The 18,167-nt window shown below is 37.9% G+C and overlaps 1 protein-coding gene across 1 annotated transcript in view; it reads left to right on the forward strand.

Moving 5' to 3' along the window:
- The first annotated feature begins 6,810 nt into the window (after positions 1-6,810).
- Positions 6,811-18,167, forward strand: part of DNAI3 (dynein axonemal intermediate chain 3) — a 22,475-nt gene continuing 11,118 nt past the window's right edge. The window contains exons 1-9 of the mRNA XM_074907247.1: positions 6,811-6,928; positions 8,269-8,307; positions 12,474-12,655; positions 13,207-13,311; positions 14,156-14,314; positions 15,789-15,988; positions 16,263-16,379; positions 17,026-17,216; positions 18,117-18,163. Of these exons, the coding sequence (XP_074763348.1) occupies positions 6,811-6,928; positions 8,269-8,307; positions 12,474-12,655; positions 13,207-13,311; positions 14,156-14,314; positions 15,789-15,988; positions 16,263-16,379; positions 17,026-17,216; positions 18,117-18,163 (1,158 nt within the window). The remainder of the gene's footprint in view (positions 6,929-8,268; positions 8,308-12,473; positions 12,656-13,206; positions 13,312-14,155; positions 14,315-15,788; positions 15,989-16,262; positions 16,380-17,025; positions 17,217-18,116; positions 18,164-18,167) is intronic.

An 18,167-nucleotide genomic window follows, 5' to 3' on the forward strand; every position in this document is an offset into this window, starting at 1 on the left:
GCTCTGCTATACGGGCTGTCGGGGTCATGCTGGCTTCGGCTTCTGCAGCAGGAGAAAAAAAGGTACCGCTTGTGTTATCATTAGCTGTGTCCCATCTGTAATAAAAACCCCTTCTGGTCACACAGCTGTAGTCATGAAGGGCAGCCTGCGTGCAGTGAACTAAGGAGAATGACTGACGTGCCTAAGTCATTCCACTTACATGCAATTATGCTATTAAAGTTATTAGCTGGACTTCAGAGAAACGGTCTCCTGGCCCAGGTCTTGGCCAGTTTCGCCGCACTGGGGCAATGACCGTTTTGGTGCTGCCTGATGGGTGGTAGTGCCCGGGTAAAGCCCGGCTTATGGTAAATATGCCCAGTCACCAGCTGCAAGCACCATGTGAGCACTGGTATAAAAAGGGAAGGTAAAATAATGACAAGGCAAACCCAAGGAGAGTAGAAGGCATTTTAAGACAGGGAACTTCCTGGCTGTAGAGAGGGAAATGGAAGGCAGCAAGGGCCGCTCCTGCCTACCATGAAGAGAGTGGATGAGCCTTGGAGAGCCACCAAGGACCAGCACTGGCCACCCCACAAACACAGACAGAAAGATACTCCAGGACTCCTGTGTTTTACATTGCAGCAAAGCAAACTAAATTATTTTGATGCATCAAAAATATGACAGATACGGAATACAAATCTTCACTTTAACAAATTGCAGCAAATCACCAAAACCTCCTGGAGACGCCCCCAGCGCTGTTGGGCTGCTGATGGCGAGGAGGTGCTGGGGCGGGGGGCCAGGGAAGGTTGGCTGCCTGGGGAGCCTCGGCTTGCCTTGCCTTGCCTTGCCTTGCCTTGCCTTGCCTGGGCTGCCGCCTACAGACCCCATCGTGCTCTGCTCCCGCAGTCCCCGGGCGGCGGCGGGCCCCCCGCGCACAGCATGCCGGGACACGTAGTTTTTATCCGAACGGCGCGTTCCTGCGAGGACCCCCCAATAGCGGCTTCCCCTCGCGGGGGCGGGTTGGAAAAGCAGAGCGCCCATTGCCTGTCGGAAGCGTCAATCCCGGCCCGCCCCGTTGCCCTGACAACGGCGCGGCGCTAGCGACGCGGCGGGCCTGGGGTGCCGCGCAGGTAGGGGCGGCCGGGCGGGGAGCGGCGGCACGGGATCCGGGTGACGATGGCAGGGCTGGGAGCACGGGCAGCCGCCACCGGGAATAACGGTCGGGCGCGCGGCCCGCTCCCTGCGACCGAGACCGCCTCAGCCGCCTCTGCCACCGCGTGTCCCGACAGCGGGCCCAGCGCCCGCCCCGGCCCCCACGCGGGGCGCCCGGCGGGCCGTGGCGGGCGGCCGTGCCCCGGGCTGGCGGGGTGCTGGCGAGCGGACCCGGCGGCTGCAAATCTGCCCCGCAACGGGAGCGAAGCTGCCTCAGCCCCGCCGCGGGACCCCGGTCCTGGCGGGACCGCGGTGCTTCTGCAGAGGACCTGCGAGTTCCTGCCCCGGTCCCAGTCTCTGCATGGGATTTTGTTCCAACAGCCTATCTCTCTCCTATTGCAAAGATGAGATGATTATTTTTCTTACCTTTGCTAAAAAGAATAAACAGATGAAGTCTTATCTAGTGTAAATCTTTACAATATAACATTTCTCGTTCAAAAGTCCTAACAAAGCAACATATGCTACTGTTTGCTTCCTGACAGGATCGTGTTATGACCACTTGAATATCATACTTACTAACTACTGAAGTCCGGGCCAAATTGTTAATATATTTTAATAACATAGGCCAGCTGTACTGGCTCACACCAGAAGTTCTGCCTGGGCCAGTAAGGGCCTGGGCAAGGTTATAATAAAGCCATACTTCCACTCTTTGCACCCCTTTTTCTTGGATTTATGGCTTCATTTCTATAGCCAGAGGTAGTATAATTATTTTCAGTAGCCCTCAATTTTTCATCTGTCAATTTGCCCTGTTACTTTTTGAGATTGTGCAGTTTTGGCAGCTATCCTGTCCACAGGCACTATGCTCCATAACTCAACTACCTCTTGTGCAATGAAATACTTCTGTACTCCGTTTGTTTTCAGTCTGTCCCTTGGTAAACTCATGTGATGCCAGCTAGATCTTGTATTACGAAAGACCATGAATAATCATTCCCTGGTCACTTTCTCCAGGCCTCTCATGACTTTACTGACTTCTGTCACATCCTCTTTAGTCCTGCCTTTCCCAGACTAAAAAGAGTCCTTGTTTATTCCCAGTACAAATCACATTCCATATCTTTGATCATCCATGTTGCCATCTTCTTACCTTTTTCAATTTATTATTCCTCTTTGAATGGAAGAAAGAAGAGAAACAGAACACAATATTACCCAATGTTTTAATGAAGTTCTCCATGCCTTTCTTACTAATTCTCAACCTAATTTTACATGTATTGTACTTACCATCCCAGAGCCTGTAACTACCTCTCTACTGGTTTCTATCAGTAGGCCTAGTTTCATGAGAAGTTGTACATGTGAAATCGGGTACATTCAAAGGGAACTAGTCATATGCTGAAATGATTTGGCAGTTGCCAAAAATGCAGCTTTACTCCCTGTAGCTTATCCAATGAAGGTATATCCAAATTTGTGCAAACATTATTAATTATACAAACTTTAAGTGTTTGTGTTAGAGCAAAGTAGAATAAATTTAATTAAAGTGAACATTGTGTATGAATTTCTGGACAGATTGGGTCATTCTGAAGATGCTATTTTTAACGAGTTCCTAGATGTTTACAGACAAATGTGATTTTTACCTTGATAGTAACACAACAAAACAGCAGGTAGCACATTTTTTATAATTTCCTTGTGATTTTGTTAAATGGAAGTGCACTCATCTCTTCTGTCATTCCAAATTGTAGTAAATTAGAGTCCTAAATTAGTAATGCACACAGGCTTGACCTTAAATCATTCAATTAGGCAGCAAATGAATCACTGTGTCCTCAATTCAGACAGTAGTACTGATAGCTAATTAACTTTCCCCTTTTGCAGTACCTAGCAACTTCACGGATTTGTTTTATAACAGTAAATGTTTTGGTACATTAAATGATTAGGAGAACACTCTGATCTTATTTTTTCTCTTGAGCCTAATGTTCAAAATATTACAGACATCTATAAATAAACTAGGCTACAAAATACCAAATAAAGTTTTCAAATATTTACTTGAGCTTTACTAATTAAATAATGTGACACTGTGTTCCACTTTAAAATTGCTGCAAAATTAAACTGAACATATTTAATGAAATTTTAATATTACCTACTTTTACAAAATAAAATATATGGCAATGTTTATGACAATTGAAGAGCTATTCTTTTTTGTAGGTTTTGCACTTTTAAATTTTTCAAATTATGTTAATTTAAGTGTTGTTTCCAACCTCTCTTCTCAATCATAGAATCATGAATTTATGTAAGCATTAATGCAAATGCATGTTTCTGGACAAATATGTGTATTAGGAGTCCTTTCTAAATAAGCAATGTAGAAATATCCCTAAGAGGCTAAGAACTAATCACAGATTAAAGAAATTATCTTTTTTGTCATATTTTCAGACAGTCCTATAATACAGACACCAATTTTTCCATGGTTTTCTTGACAGGATTTGGTACTTTGTGTAAAAACTTAGGGAGTGAAAAAAACCCCTGAAGTAAGAGGTAACTTCTGAAAATACTAGCTGTTATCTTACACATTAAGAACCATTAGGATTTTTGTGCCTTTCTTTCTTTTTTGGAAGAGGTGGGCTGCAAAAGATTGCTCTGCAGTAACTCTTTTTAAGTTCTCTGTGTTGGTTTCCTGCAGGGAGTACCTGGGGGTTAGTGGCGTAATCCTGTGTGAAAAAACAACTTGGCATACATGCTTTATAAATACCTTTGGGCTGGATTAAGCTTCCAAAGAAGTTTTTAGCTTTTGCTTTCTTTGGGGGCCTTACACGTTTCCTAACCACTGACAGTAATATTCCCACACGATGACGAATGGGCAGATGCAATAGGGTATTAGGGATATTGTAAAAGGAGATAATTACTTTGTACTTTTCTATCTGTTTTCCACCTGGTGAGGTTCTATGCATCACAGATAGACCCATGAACAGTCCTATTGCTCGCTGCATTCATTTACAACCCTTAAACAGGGATACTTTTTGTATTAACATATGCATACACCCAGTCACCAACACTGCCTTCACCAGCACTACCCTCATCTGTGCATTGCTCTGTGTACCTCTACACCTGATTCTTTCACTAAAGAAGGAGGAACTGCATTATTGCGAGACAATTTTCAAAAGTTTTAACTGTTTTTATAGGTATAATATACTTGAAGTCGGTCAGAAGGAAAAGGGATGTTTTTACTTGCAAGTTTTTGTACTAAACATAGGCATGTGACTTATCTCAGTCCTCTCAGTGTTTCCTCTCTTCATGTGACTTAGGGTTTAGGTTACTCAGTAGAAAGAACTCAAAATTTCCAAATTGCCTTTGTTTCAGTGTATAATTAGGAAATGGTGAAGTAAGACAACGTGACTGTAATGTATATGAGATGGTTCATATTGTCCCTTAACTAATGTATAAAACAGCTGGTCTCTACCCTGGAGGGCTGTCTTTTTTGTCAAGAGGCATCAAGCTTGGTTTCAAATTACAGTTGTCACAGAACCCATTTATAAAATGGGTCACAATTTTTTAATGTAAAATATACAAGGAGATGGATAAGAAGTAGCTTTGTGCCTTTTTTAAAAAATAAGGGAAAATTAGTCTCTTTTAACCATCTGAATTGACATGTGCTCTAAGTTACGTAGCCCTAAGTGTTTCAGAACTATCAATATAAATTAAACATATTGTTCAGTGCAGAGGCTCCTTTAAAAGATTATAACTGGGAAAATATATCAAAAGTTAGACATAAATATATTGTTGATGTTTGTAGTCCTGTATTTGACAAAAAGACTCTGAGAATGAGGACAGAAAAACCTCCTAACTTTCTCCTTACGTTCATTACACATGACTTGTGGGGTTTTTTTATCTTCCAAAAACATCATCCCTTGCAAGGCAAAAGTTTCAGAATTCTCAAACATTGTGTTTTGCATTGGTATTATCATTGCTTTTTGGGAAAAGTAGAAGATTAAATTGCTACAGTTCTTCAGATGCGTTAATGAAGGGGGCTGTATTTGCCATGATGATCAAACAACAAGAAATGCATTAACATCCCATGGATGCAGCTTGTCACCTGTGGTCTGCAATATCCAGCGTGATAGAGAGCCTGAGGATTTATAGAGTATATTTTTCTATTTTGATTGAAGTGAAAAAGTAAAATACATAAATGTAACAAGACTCTGCTCCAATTAAAGCAATCAGCAAAATTTACCTTGAATTCATGGGAAGTTAACATAGATCCCAAACCCAGGCTATACCACCAGGCTATAATCCAGAAGCTGTATCTTACCATCAGTGGCCGTCTCCAAAATAATATTTAGATTGGAAGATAAAATTATATTTCTTTCTTCTGGAGTGTTTGAGAACTCTTGTTACAAAACAAAAAACCACTGTTTCTCAGTCTGGTAATGAAAGACCATCCCAAAGCCAGGATGACCACTGAAATTGCAAATGCAAAGGCACGGCATGTTTGTTTTAACACTCACACTATTTTAGGCCTTTCATTGGCAAGTCTCAAGATGGAACATTGATTTTATAAACTCACATTATCACCTTAAGCATCTTGACAGTAAATGCACTCTTCACATGTGCAGGCAGACAGGCTGTAGCTCCTGTAAGAGTTCATCAGAAATAGTTATGTCATGACACGGTTCTTGAAGGTGCCATCTCTTTCTGTCCTGTAAGTGCATCTGCTTTCCTCTTGGTAGTGTTAAAATTGTAATAACATCCAAATACTGTAGGTGCTTTGCAGACATTTAAAAATTGGTTCCTCTCCCAGTCAGTTTACAGTCTTAAAAAAAGGTGGGAACATGGAAGAGGAAGGACACAAACTAAGAGACCCATTGTCCTTACCCAGTTGAGTGCATCATATAAATAATAATATCAAACAATTTACTTTTGACATAATTTGGACCATCCCGATTTAGTTGTCCTATCGGCTGCTATGTGTGTAGCTTCCACAGGGTGGTGCTGGCAGTGTATTTTGTGGCGGTGTATTGGCTGGTCTGTACAGTGGGCTGCTCTATTGCATTTCCTTCTTTGCCATGGAACTGCGCCTTTCCTACGCTGCTGTTCTCATACTTATTCTAGATATTGGGAAGAAGGAGAGTAAATGAAACAAGAGTAGCCTTCTATACAGTATTGTCTCCAGTTGTGTGTAATTATGCATACAACTACATGTACTTGTATGCAATTACTACATGTAATTATGCAAACAACTTCTTTCCAAGTTTGTCCTCCACAGAGCTACACTGAAGAACGAACTGGAAATAGAAAAGCACAGAAATGCTTTGTGCAGCTGAATAATAATTTACACCTAAGGACATTGGAACAAATATTTACAACTGGAGAATTTTCACCTGCACTCTTCTCACTATAGCTCAGGTCCTCAGCTTTCTGTAAGGGAAACCCCTATCCTAACTTAACCTTTCACTGTTCTAGATAATCAGTTTCCATACTTAATCACACTGGGCAGAAGAAGGATTTTGATCTATTATATATCATATCAAAATACAGTTTGTGATTTAAAATTATGGAACATTCCTTCAGCTGCATAGAAAAATATAACTATAATGATAAACTATATAACGTCATAGACCAAAGTTTCACTCCTACATGGTGCATTCCACTGTCTGTTTAAAGTTTATTAATGATCTGTATCTTTCTCTAAAAAAATCTGAAAGAATGCCAGAAAATCTCATATCCGGCAAGACCTCCTCGAAAGGTCCAAAAACCTCAGCAAAGAAACAGAAAGGTGAAAACAAGGCTAAGGAGTCCTCCAAGGGAAAACGAACACAGCTTGGTATGTAAGGTACAGCAGCAATGAAACTAGAAGTAGTCTGGTCTCACGTGACAGCTATCTTAATTATTTTGGGTCCATACATTTGAGTAAGCAGGAGATAAATTTGAATATGCTATTTTATATAACTGAGAGATCTAGAATTACTGATTATGGTTTTGTAACCAATATACGGAACATAACAAAGCTACACTGCAATACTTATGCTTTGTCTTGGTAGTTTAGATTTAACAGTTTGTGGTGTCATAATAACAATATTGAATGGGAAACTGGGAGGCTTAATATGTATTAAGTGGGGAAATTCACAAAAGCTAACAGCCCAGGGAGAGAACATCAGGCAGAGAGAGGTGTCCTCAGAAGCAGGAGTTCAGGTGCTCAGGATTACAGTGTAAAGGTACAATAATAGAGCTTGAAATTATATCGAAGTCTCACAATTTAATTTTGCAGTTCATTTTGTGGCATTTTTCTGAGATGTGCTGAGATACCATCTCATGTGTCATTTATAAAGTGTACAGTTAATGAAATGTAAGGCTAACAAGCCTTTGAGATATATATATATATATATAAAATTTTTTTCAGTGATCCATGCATATTCTCAGAAAAGGTGGGAATGTACAGTTGCTTGGGTTTTGTTTCATGGATTGGGTTTTCTTGCCATGACAGCTACCGTCCTGAAGTTGCTTTCACTTTTTAATCACCTTTGTCCTCCCAGCTGAGTAATAGCTGTTGTGGTGCAGAGAATATTCTGCACATCAGTGCCAATCTCTTCCTGCCGACCTTGCTGTGAAGTTTGCAGACCCTCTCTCAGGAGCTGAAGAAAACCCAGCTCCTGCAGCACCCTGCCACCCAGAGCAAGCCTGCCCACCTCCCCGCTGTCCGAGGGGACTAATGTCTGCTCCTGCCTGCACACCTACCAGTTTTGCTACTCTTCGATGTTAGGGAGCCTTGCCCATTTATCTCCTCTTCACATGACACAATTTACATGGTAATTGCCCCAGGCACGTAGTAGTCAGTGAAGTTTTCACCCATGGAAAGTGCAGTGTGGACCACAAGATGACAGATTTCTTATGCCTTCTTTCTTAGGTAGACCACCTGCTCAAAATCTCTGCAGTTTCAAAATAAGCTAACATCTCCTTAAGATACAGGCCTATTTCAAAAGGCTTCACTCATTCCTTGTGTTAAATTTGGACTGAGCAGAAATTATTTTTTGTTTCTTATTCACTGTTTACTTTTAAATGTATATAAATATTTTAAATATTGCCCTATTAAGGAAAGAACTGTATATTTATAGTTACTCTGTTAGGAAGAAAAATTACTGATAACATCATGTTGTTATATTTCAGATAAAAGAGATGAAGTTGATCTTTCTATGGCTAGTATAGGTAAGTGTTATGATAACTGAGCTTTAAAGTAATAGTTTTGGAATACTTTAAGCATTCTGAAGCTTCAATGTTACTAATGCCAGGGAATAAAAAGAAAATATTTTTTTATGAATGAGAAAAATTAGAAACTATAAAAAAAAGCAGCTATTACAGTAGTGGTTACAGTACCACTCTGAGTAGCTGGCAGTGCAGCATGGAATGCTGAAACACATATGGGTTTGTAGAAGATGTTTTCATCTTGGGTTAAGAGGAGTTGGGATCAGGGGAAATAGATCATTACAAGAGAATTACAGGGTGCAATATGTTTGAATTTAGTAACAGTTAAACAACTGAAAGAAAATATTTTTATCCTTTTTAAAATCTTTGTCAAATCAGTGAATCTGATGAGAAGACAATTTTAACAGATCACTTGTTTTTTTAATCATAGATATCAGTAGATACTGACTGATCTCTTGCTTTGTAGAAAAAAAAAATCTGCCATTTGAGCATTACAAGATATCAAGCACTTCTCTTGGTTTATGAGCAAGAAAAACACATTTTTATGTGTGGCCAGTTATAACCTTGAACATGTAATTATTTGAATTGAAATATGTTATCTTAAACATCAAATATTTTTAAAATGTTTTTTCACATCTCTAGTTAGATTTTTCTTCTGACCTGATTTGTGGTTATATATTTGGATATAACTGAAAATGATATCAGTGTAAAATTTATCTACCATTTACAGGAACAGCCCAAAAGGTTATCTTCTTAATTAGCTTTTAACAGTACAGCTTTTATTGCTAAAACCTAAAACATAATGTGGCAGATACACAAACGAGGTAATTTCTAAAGAAATCATTAATCACTTGTCTTTGTACATAATCCTGTAAGTACATGGGTGGAAAGGAAAATTGCACTCTAATTAGCTTCACCGAAATGGGTAAGGTGCGGTTAACGAAAATGGACAATAAGTGATGCCTCAGATGATGAAAGGGTTCCTTTCAAAGCTCTATTTGTGGTGATCCTGGAGATAGTTAGCTTTGACAGTAAGGGAGAATTTTACCTCCACCTAGTGGCAAATACGGTTAGAAGCCATAATATCTAAACTCTTGAAACCTGTTGCTAAAAGCAGGAAAAACTGCTACTATACACAGACACTGTGCAGGATTTAAACCGTATGCACGGTATCTCCTTAGTGTAAGACCTGCAAGTGTTCTTTACTTAGAGCTTTTTGGTCCTTTGTGAAGTTCTCATAACACTAGGAGCTGTAGACTGTTACAAATTATATGGGTACAATTTGCTACTAGAACGCAATATGAAGCCTCTTATTACATGCTACATACTTTTTACTGGATAGCAGCATTCAGTAACAATGTTCATAATAGTAATTCCAGTATCAGCTCTTCATATTATGATACTGAATCTATAGTATAGATCCTATAGTATAGAATCTGTAATAAAAGATGTACATATTTTAATTCTGATCATTACTTTGTTTATAACTAGGACTTATAGCAATAGAGCAGTGAAGAAAATAGACTATCTGTCATAGTCTGCTCCCTCTTGTAGTGATGTCTATTGTATTTTTGCTTAACTTGAATGTGTGCTTGTATTGTTTCCTTTGACATTGAAAACTACATCCATTTGAAAAGATTTCTTTACCATTAGCATTTGTGGACAAGGGTGTATGCATGATTCAGAATTTAAAAAAATAACATCATACAAGGATCTTGAATAAACAACAGTTACTCCTGTTTAGGACTTTTGATGTTTCAAAAAAAATCAAATTGTTTGGTTTTACTTAAATGTATTATTCTCATGGCTCAAATCTTCTGAAAAATTTTCCCATAAGAATCAGCAAATCTTGTTTATAAATTTTCTTTAGGTTCTAGCCCTCCTAATTGCACTAGCCACATAACCAACTCTGACAACTGCAATATGTACAAATTTTTTTGTTCCTTTGCTCTCCTGTCCATTCTGTCCTGTGAGCCAGCTGTACATGGCAGAGGATGGAAACTGCATTCTGTCTTAGTGCACAGCTCGCTGTAAGTTTTTACCCTCTTCCTATCCTATGAAATTTAATTTGCAAAAGGAGGTATATTTTGTTTTCTCCACTATATCAAAATGTAAAGTATATCTATACTGTTACTAGGGTTTGAGACTGCTTCCTAACAGCATCCTAATGAGGCCTCATGCCCTTGGCTAGGGTGACCTGGCAGTCCTGCAGATCAACTTTTGCAGTTCCTTAAAAGGACTAAATGTTTCAAATCACCCTGGAATAAACACTTTTTCTGAGAGTGGTCTCATAACCAAATTGATAAGCAAAAGAAGAATCTAAGTTTGGCCTCATACAGAGACTACAGAGAGTACATGTCAAAATGGCAAATACAGGGACTCCAGAAAATAAACGAGCCGTGACTTGGTCTGGTGTTACCAACAGTGAGTTTGGACCAGATGACTTTCAGAGGTCTTTCCCAATCAACATCTCTATGATTTTGGATTTTTTTGAAGCATCCACACAGAAATCTCTGAGATATCAAGTCATACAATATCGACTACAACTTGTGAAGAAAGTGAACTAATGGACTATGCATGCTACAAATGGATTGTGTATGCTACAAAATAACTAGTGAATGCCAAGTGAATCATACTTGTTTAGTGCAGGGTATGCCAGAAGCATCATACATGTCATTAATTTTAGTGATGACTATCGCAGAGCAGGTGCAGTGGAGGAACAGCACTGAAAGATTTTAAAGGATAAATGTCAGATTCATCAAGCGTTATGTATTATATGATAGGCTTATGCAGAGATTTAGCTTCTCGGCTGATAGAGACTAAGAAGGATTTATTGTTTTGTCAGTCCTTGTTGGCTTAGGTTAGAGATGGCTTCTCAAAACGTGCTGAGCCAGCTGGTCAATATCATCAGTTTAGATATATCGACTTCAATTTAAGGTACACACAAGGAGAAAAATACCACAGGTTCTGGGAATTAAGAGAAAATATTAAATAAATCAAATTAAAAATAGAATGAAACAAAGGAGATAAAAAGTATCAGCTATTATCACAAAATCCAGCCCATTTCAGTACATAAAAATCCCATGTATATGTGTCTCTAAATCTTTTTCACTTTCCAGTTTATGAAAAAGATAACCATTCAAAGTGAACGCCTACTAGCCACCTTGGACAAAAGTATACTGGCCTCATGAAGAATGCTCTTATATGGCAGCTGAGACATACAGCATGAGTCTCCTAGCATGGCAGTATTGCAAAGGAAGAAAAGTCTCAGGCAGCAGGATTCAACTAGCTGGGCCTATAGTGATCTTAATCACTTGTAACTGTTACGTAAGCCAGAAGGCAAAATATGTAATTTGGGAAGGACCAGCGTACATGCAGCTGACGTACACCTTACAAGAAGCACTGTATATTATCTTCAGATTGAGTGTTTGCAAAGCACAGTCATCGGGTCACATAACTGCACCCTGCCTCACTAAAAACAATTAAGGTAACAGTGCCAGAGCTAGGATAAGAAATAGCTATCTTGTTCCGAATTAATATGAATGAACCTAACAGAGATCAGGTGCATGGAAAATAATAGCTATATATTCTCCAGTAATGCTGAAAATCAAGTCTTGTATCTGGCTCGAATCTTAGGGACCTTTATTTAGTCTCATCTGTTAGTTGAGAAATAGACTCAACTGCACTTTGAACTGGATGAGAGGAAGATGAAAGTCCAAAATCAGAAAAGCATCCTTATTTGGGATGGTATTGAAGCCTTGTTTAGATAAAACATTGACTTAATACGGCATTTCTCTCCAGGGAAGGACTAAAGTATATTATTTATTCAAGGGCTGTTAAATCAGAGCCATGCAGTTGTGTCCTTAATGTATCAAAACCAGTCCATTAATGACTCTTCACTAAAGCTCTTAATCACCTGTTGATCAAGAGGGAAAAAAAAGCTCATACTAGGAATAACATATTGATTAATTAGGAAATGTTAGGTAGTCTTTTCTAAGATTAACAAAACGTAATATAATTTGTATTATCTGCCTTCCAAAAACACCAAAAACTAAACTGAGAGATTCAAAGGTATTCTGTTAGGAAACAGTAAAGACCCAGGGTTATTAAGATATATGTTTATGTTTAAACAATATTAATTTATCATACAATTTTGCTTTCTTTCATAGGCCACCCAGAAATCTTTCCTTTAGTTTTCACTACAAAGACCCAAGAAATTTTTAATTGCCGAGTTGATGAAGATGTCACAGAAGAAAATTGTTTCAAACTTATTAAAAAAGAGGACATCATTCAAGACCTGAAAAAAAGAGCTGCAATTTCTGATTTCCACCCTGTCAAAAAAGCTGTGCTAGTATGTAGCTTATTTCATTCTCACTTTAAGACTTCATGCTCTCAGAGTAAATATTCTTTTAATTATAAGGTCTCTCCTTGTTTGACTCTGTATAAATATACTAATGCTTTAATATCCAAAGGCTATAGGACCACTGTCAACTCAAAGTTTCTCATGGCTCACTGTGCATGTTGGGTTTTTTTTTTACTAACTTTAGATTGAAAATATGCTAAAAGTAATGTAAATATTACTAGATTTGATTCTATGAACTGGCAGAGCTTCACACATTTTGGCTTCCCCTAATTCATGGTCTATTTATTGAAAATCATTGAAACCATTTCTTTTCTGTTTAATTCTCTGTATGAAAAGATTAGTTTTGTCCCAAACTTATTTTTATTACAAAATAAAATCCATCTACTCTTTTCAATTAGCATATGAAATTGTCTGTTAAGCCCACAAGATTAACCAAAGATACTGAATTTACACTAGCAGTAGCTTTGCCAGTCACAGCTCATGTCTCTTTTGTATGTTAATTGCTTTCAGTTCTCCACTAATTATTTTAATTAAAATAGGAATATCCAGGGGAAGAAATTTTGGTAGTTTTTGATGCAAAGTTCCAGTACGGACAGAACTTTTACTTTGTTGCTTCTGAGGAAGCCAAGCAAAACCTTCTGAAGGTAAGAAAATCCAAGTAAACTACAGCATTGTCCTATCTGTGAATAATTCAGAATCTTGTCTCAAGCATATACTTCAGGAATGGTACTATATTCATAAACATCTGATGTGCTTGGCATGCCAGAATGTTTCTCTAAAGGTTAATCTGATCATGGAAAAATACCTGTATCACTGTAAAAATACCTTTTAAAATTTTGTATTTTACTTCAGAGGGACAATATAATGCCCATTGCTGCATTTTTAGCATAAGCGTTAATTTCCTCTGCTAAGACCCAGGTTCTTAAGTAAGACATAAAATATTATAATATATTGGGCATCTTCAAAGAAATATCCTTATTTTTCACAACATGGATGTATATATTCTTCAAATCAGACTTTAAATTGTTCTTGAGTTCTAAGTAGCTCTAGGTACATAGAAGACTTCCCCTTGTGCATTGCATCATAGGAGAAGGTTTATGGGTAGATTATGTAATTTTTCAACATGAGTTTGTCATCCAGCATCAGGAGAAGTAACAATTAACAGAAAAGCAAATTGCAATTCCAGGCAAAAGGTTCTAATATAGAAAATCACTATAAATTCTTTCTATATAACAGTGGTTTTCTTTCGAAACAACAGTCTCCCTTTAGTAGTTAAATATGTAATGTTTATTAGAAAGTTCTAAGCACAAATGAGTGAATGGGACCTAACCCAATTGTACCCAGAGGCACAGCATAGCCAGACTTACTACACTGAGACAAAAGTAAAGAATGTGTGAATAACAACTGAAAACTGGGTTTCTAGTTTCTACGTACATTTTAGTAGCACATTTTTGAAAAAGGTTCATTTCTTACTGTTTGATGTCACAGCCTCCAGAAACTGCAGAAGACAAAGAAGAAAAAGAAGAAGAAAATAGAGAGGAAACTCTGGAAGTCCATCCCTATAAACCTCCTGTCCACAAACCTTGGGTTTCTCTTGGCAGTGAAAAGGAAATTGAAGAAGAATCTGTTAAAGACACTGTTACAGAGGTCAGAATCAACAGATGTTAGTCAATCAAATATCAAAAAAACAAATTTAAGTTCCTTAAAAAAAGGTCAGGAAACTGAAAGTTGCAATCCTAGTTTTGCTTGGGGTCTTTGAAGAAAAAAAAGAAAGAAAAGAGAGAGAAATAGAGAAAAAGCTCAACTTTTAACAAAAACTGAAAGTGCTGCAGAAACTTTTTTACAACTCTGTTCTCTAAATTCTGCAAATAAGTCATGTGAGACTGCATTGGACTTACCTACTTTTTAAGCTGTAAATTCAAAAGTCATGATCATCGTTGTTCATTAGCATCTCTGCCACTTCTTGCTCAATTTACTATCTGGCCACATTACAAGTTGAGTCATTGCAATTATATTCCAAGGACCTAGTTCTGTTTCCACGGGGCCCTGTGAACTCTGTTTCACTAGACGGATGGCATTTAAGTAGCATGCCACAGTTTTAAGGGCTCTCTACCTGGGAATAAACGTTACCGATGACAGGTATTACAAGCTGACTTTAGAGAGGGACATATTTGATTAACTACTCCTACAGATAATACTGAGAAAATTATAGGATCCACTCACATCTATCACCTAACTTGTGATGTGTGGGGCATCTCCAAGCATTTAACTGTCCATCAGTGATTTTCACTCAATACCTAAATCCCTGTTCAAGGAAGACTGGCTCTTTTGATGGTTCTCAGCAACTGGATATCTTGCTTATACTTAAAAAGATGTTTGATTGTTCTAAAGCTAATTTGCAGTCTCAAAATTTAACCCACATTCACAGTCCAAATATTCTGCATTCTACACTGCTGGCAAGGACCACTCAGAAGTATTCTCAGCCTACATTCCTCCCCAGTTCTGTGGGAGGTGCTGGAAAAAAGTACCTGGCTGGAAATCTAAGACAGAGCAATACCTCTGCACTGCCTGAAATCAAGTGCCTACCTCTGTGGGTAGAAGTCAAGCCACATCCCTTCTTTTTTCCTAGTTCTCACTATAAAGAAACTCCTTACTCAGATTTTTGTGGAACCTCTTCAGGGTATTTTCTCTCCCTAGGCACTGCAAGAGAAACTGAAACACCTCACCCAAAGTTGAGAATTGCACTAAGAGGGAAGGGCTGAAAAGTTAGGTCTTGGAAGTCCAATGCAGTATTACATAAAACCTCCTGCAAATCAATCCTTTAATTAAAGGTGCAGTTTTGATATTGCATGAATTAGAAAATGTAGTTCTTTTATCCTACTAGCAGTAATCCAGAATGTTACCTAAAGGCAATTTCTTGTTTTAGAAATACAAACCTGTATTCTCTTACATATGTAGGTTATTTATGTGAGCATTTCAGAATTTCAAAATGCATGAATATAACTCAGCACAGAAATAATCGATAGAAGTAATTCTACAATTATACGAATGCTGCCATTTTACAGAACAAACTTTCCAAAAACTTTCTCCTCTGCTAGCTACATAAATATCTCTTTTCCAGATTAAGTATGTGATTTCTCAAGGACACAGAAAGTTTGGTGCACCGATTACATTTACTGATAAGAATGCTTCACACGTAAAAGACAGTTACATTGAATGCACCTCCTATCAAGACAAAACTTTCAGCATTAAAATGCTTGAAAAAGATGTAGGTGTACAAATGGTTCCAAAAGTAAGAGAAGCTAGTACTCAGACAAAATGGTAAGTGTGACAAAATATTTATCAGCTCATTTCTTAAGCTATGCACTGTTTCTGATCTTAATTACTGTTATGTAAATTCTGGAGTTACTCAGTTACAGACTGATCAAGAGAACAGAAATGGATGCTCTGTTTGCATCTTTCTTCTTTCACTCTTTTTCAAAGAGTTTCTAGAAAAACTGATTATACTTAGCTTTTAATTTACACATTGCATGGGTTTTGATCTCTGAAATTGTTTCTATACTTATTCACATTCAAATTTATTCCAATTGGTTAGGACCTATCCAAAAAATGCAGCCACGCAGTATTTTCCTCGAGAGTTATCAAATAAAGAGAAAGAAGAGAGTCTGTCATCGGAAAAGCTGAAAGAATTTCTTAAATCAGTACACTTAAGGTAAAATTGCTGCAGCAATACATATTAAAGGCTACCTGAAATAATATAGAATACAAGCAAGAACTCTTGTCTGAGTGGACCATTGGTCTGGTCAAACACTGTGCAGGTTTTTTTGTTTCTATATACTTTTTTTGGTTTTATTGTTTTAATATTAACAATTATTAATGTTTCTTTATATGAAAACTAACATGAAGTCTATGCCATATAAATATGAATGTTGTTTTAAATAGATATTAGAACTGTTAAAGTTGATTGTGATACATCTTTTTAAACAAGCTGCAAAGCTGATATTTCAAACACTCCTCACTCAAGCAGAGGCTTCTGCAGAAGAGCAAAGTTGCTGTCCTACAACCCTTAGTCACGGGAAAGATCCCACTGACACTTTTTGCACAAGAATTGGACAATTGCACTGTACTTGATCCACACAGAACTAGAGTTAAATTCTTGGTACAATTAATTATTAATATTTAAGTGGAAGAGAGTTTCCTTACAGTGATGCATTGCTGAGGAATACTTTTTTTTTTTTTTTTTTTTTTTTTTACTACTGTGGTCTAAAGCTGCCTCTTTACAGAAATATTTGTGATTCTACTACTGAGTAGTCACATCTGGATTACTGAAAGTGTTAACTGTTTTTTTCACAAAACAGAATGGAAATTGCATTGCAGCAAAATGAAATTATGAATGCTTTTTTTGATGACTGGGAGGCCCTAGCAGAAGATGAAAGCAATTCTGGTAGCAAGCCAGATGTTTATCTTAAAGCATACCGATCATTTACAGATCTGCGCTATCTCAAGGACAGAACTATTAGCTGCGTTTGCTGGCATCCAACCATTTATGGTAATGTGGTTAAAATACTGATTTGAGACTTGAATGACATGTATGATATGATAGCTATAAAATCATCATAAAAATCATCAGGTTTTACATTAAAACCAAATCAAAACTGATTGAGTATGTCTGTCTGAATTGCTGATTTGAGACAAAGTGAAAAATAAGACAGGCAAATTCTTTGCAGAGTTCAGGCAGGCCAAGCAAAGTCCCTCACACTAACGTATAAGTGGAGATCATAAGAAAGGGAAATTTCTCCCTTATGAGGCTCATTTAAGTGGAGCTGCAACTGTGCCAGGTCCTTCTGGTGGCTCTGCATACCACTGTTCTCCCCATGGCTGGTTCTTGTAGCACGCCTAATACTTGTGAGGAATGTTACAGCCACAATGGGACGTGGCTCTGCTGAGTGCCAGGGAGCATCACGAGGCATACTAAATGTCTCCTTCTGCGCCCTGCTGTGGATTAGAGCTCTACACATCCAGGCTTAAAGGCACAATGAAGTTCTACATAAATGTCCTAGCTGTACAGCGTACTAATAGCCAACGCTGCAATCTGTGTAGGAAACTAATTCACCTACAAAAGATTTGATTTCATGATGGGTGGCCAGGACTATATGCCTGTCACATAATTTCAGGTGCAGTATTACACCATTAAGGAGTAGTAGCAAAAAAGTTTAACTTCATCCTGATGCTTAGCTTCTACAACTCACTGTTAAATAACTTAAAATCAAGTAACAAAAATAATTTCCTCAAAGTTGATCCGTAAAAAGGAAAATATAAATACATGGTTGGGGTTTTGGTGTTTTTTTTTTTCAGTGTATTCAGAAGGTATAAGTCACTTAGAATAATTAACAACATGTTGAATCTTGAATTATCTCTTCTGAGAAAAGTTGTTTTCTCTCTCAATCAGGGATTATAGCAGTGTCAGCAAAAGAGCAGCTTTCTTTTGAAGAGCAAGTTA

This window comes from Athene noctua, chromosome 5, assembly GCF_965140245.1.
Source record: "Athene noctua chromosome 5, bAthNoc1.hap1.1, whole genome shotgun sequence".
NCBI classification, from domain to species: Eukaryota; Metazoa; Chordata; class Aves; order Strigiformes; family Strigidae; genus Athene; species Athene noctua.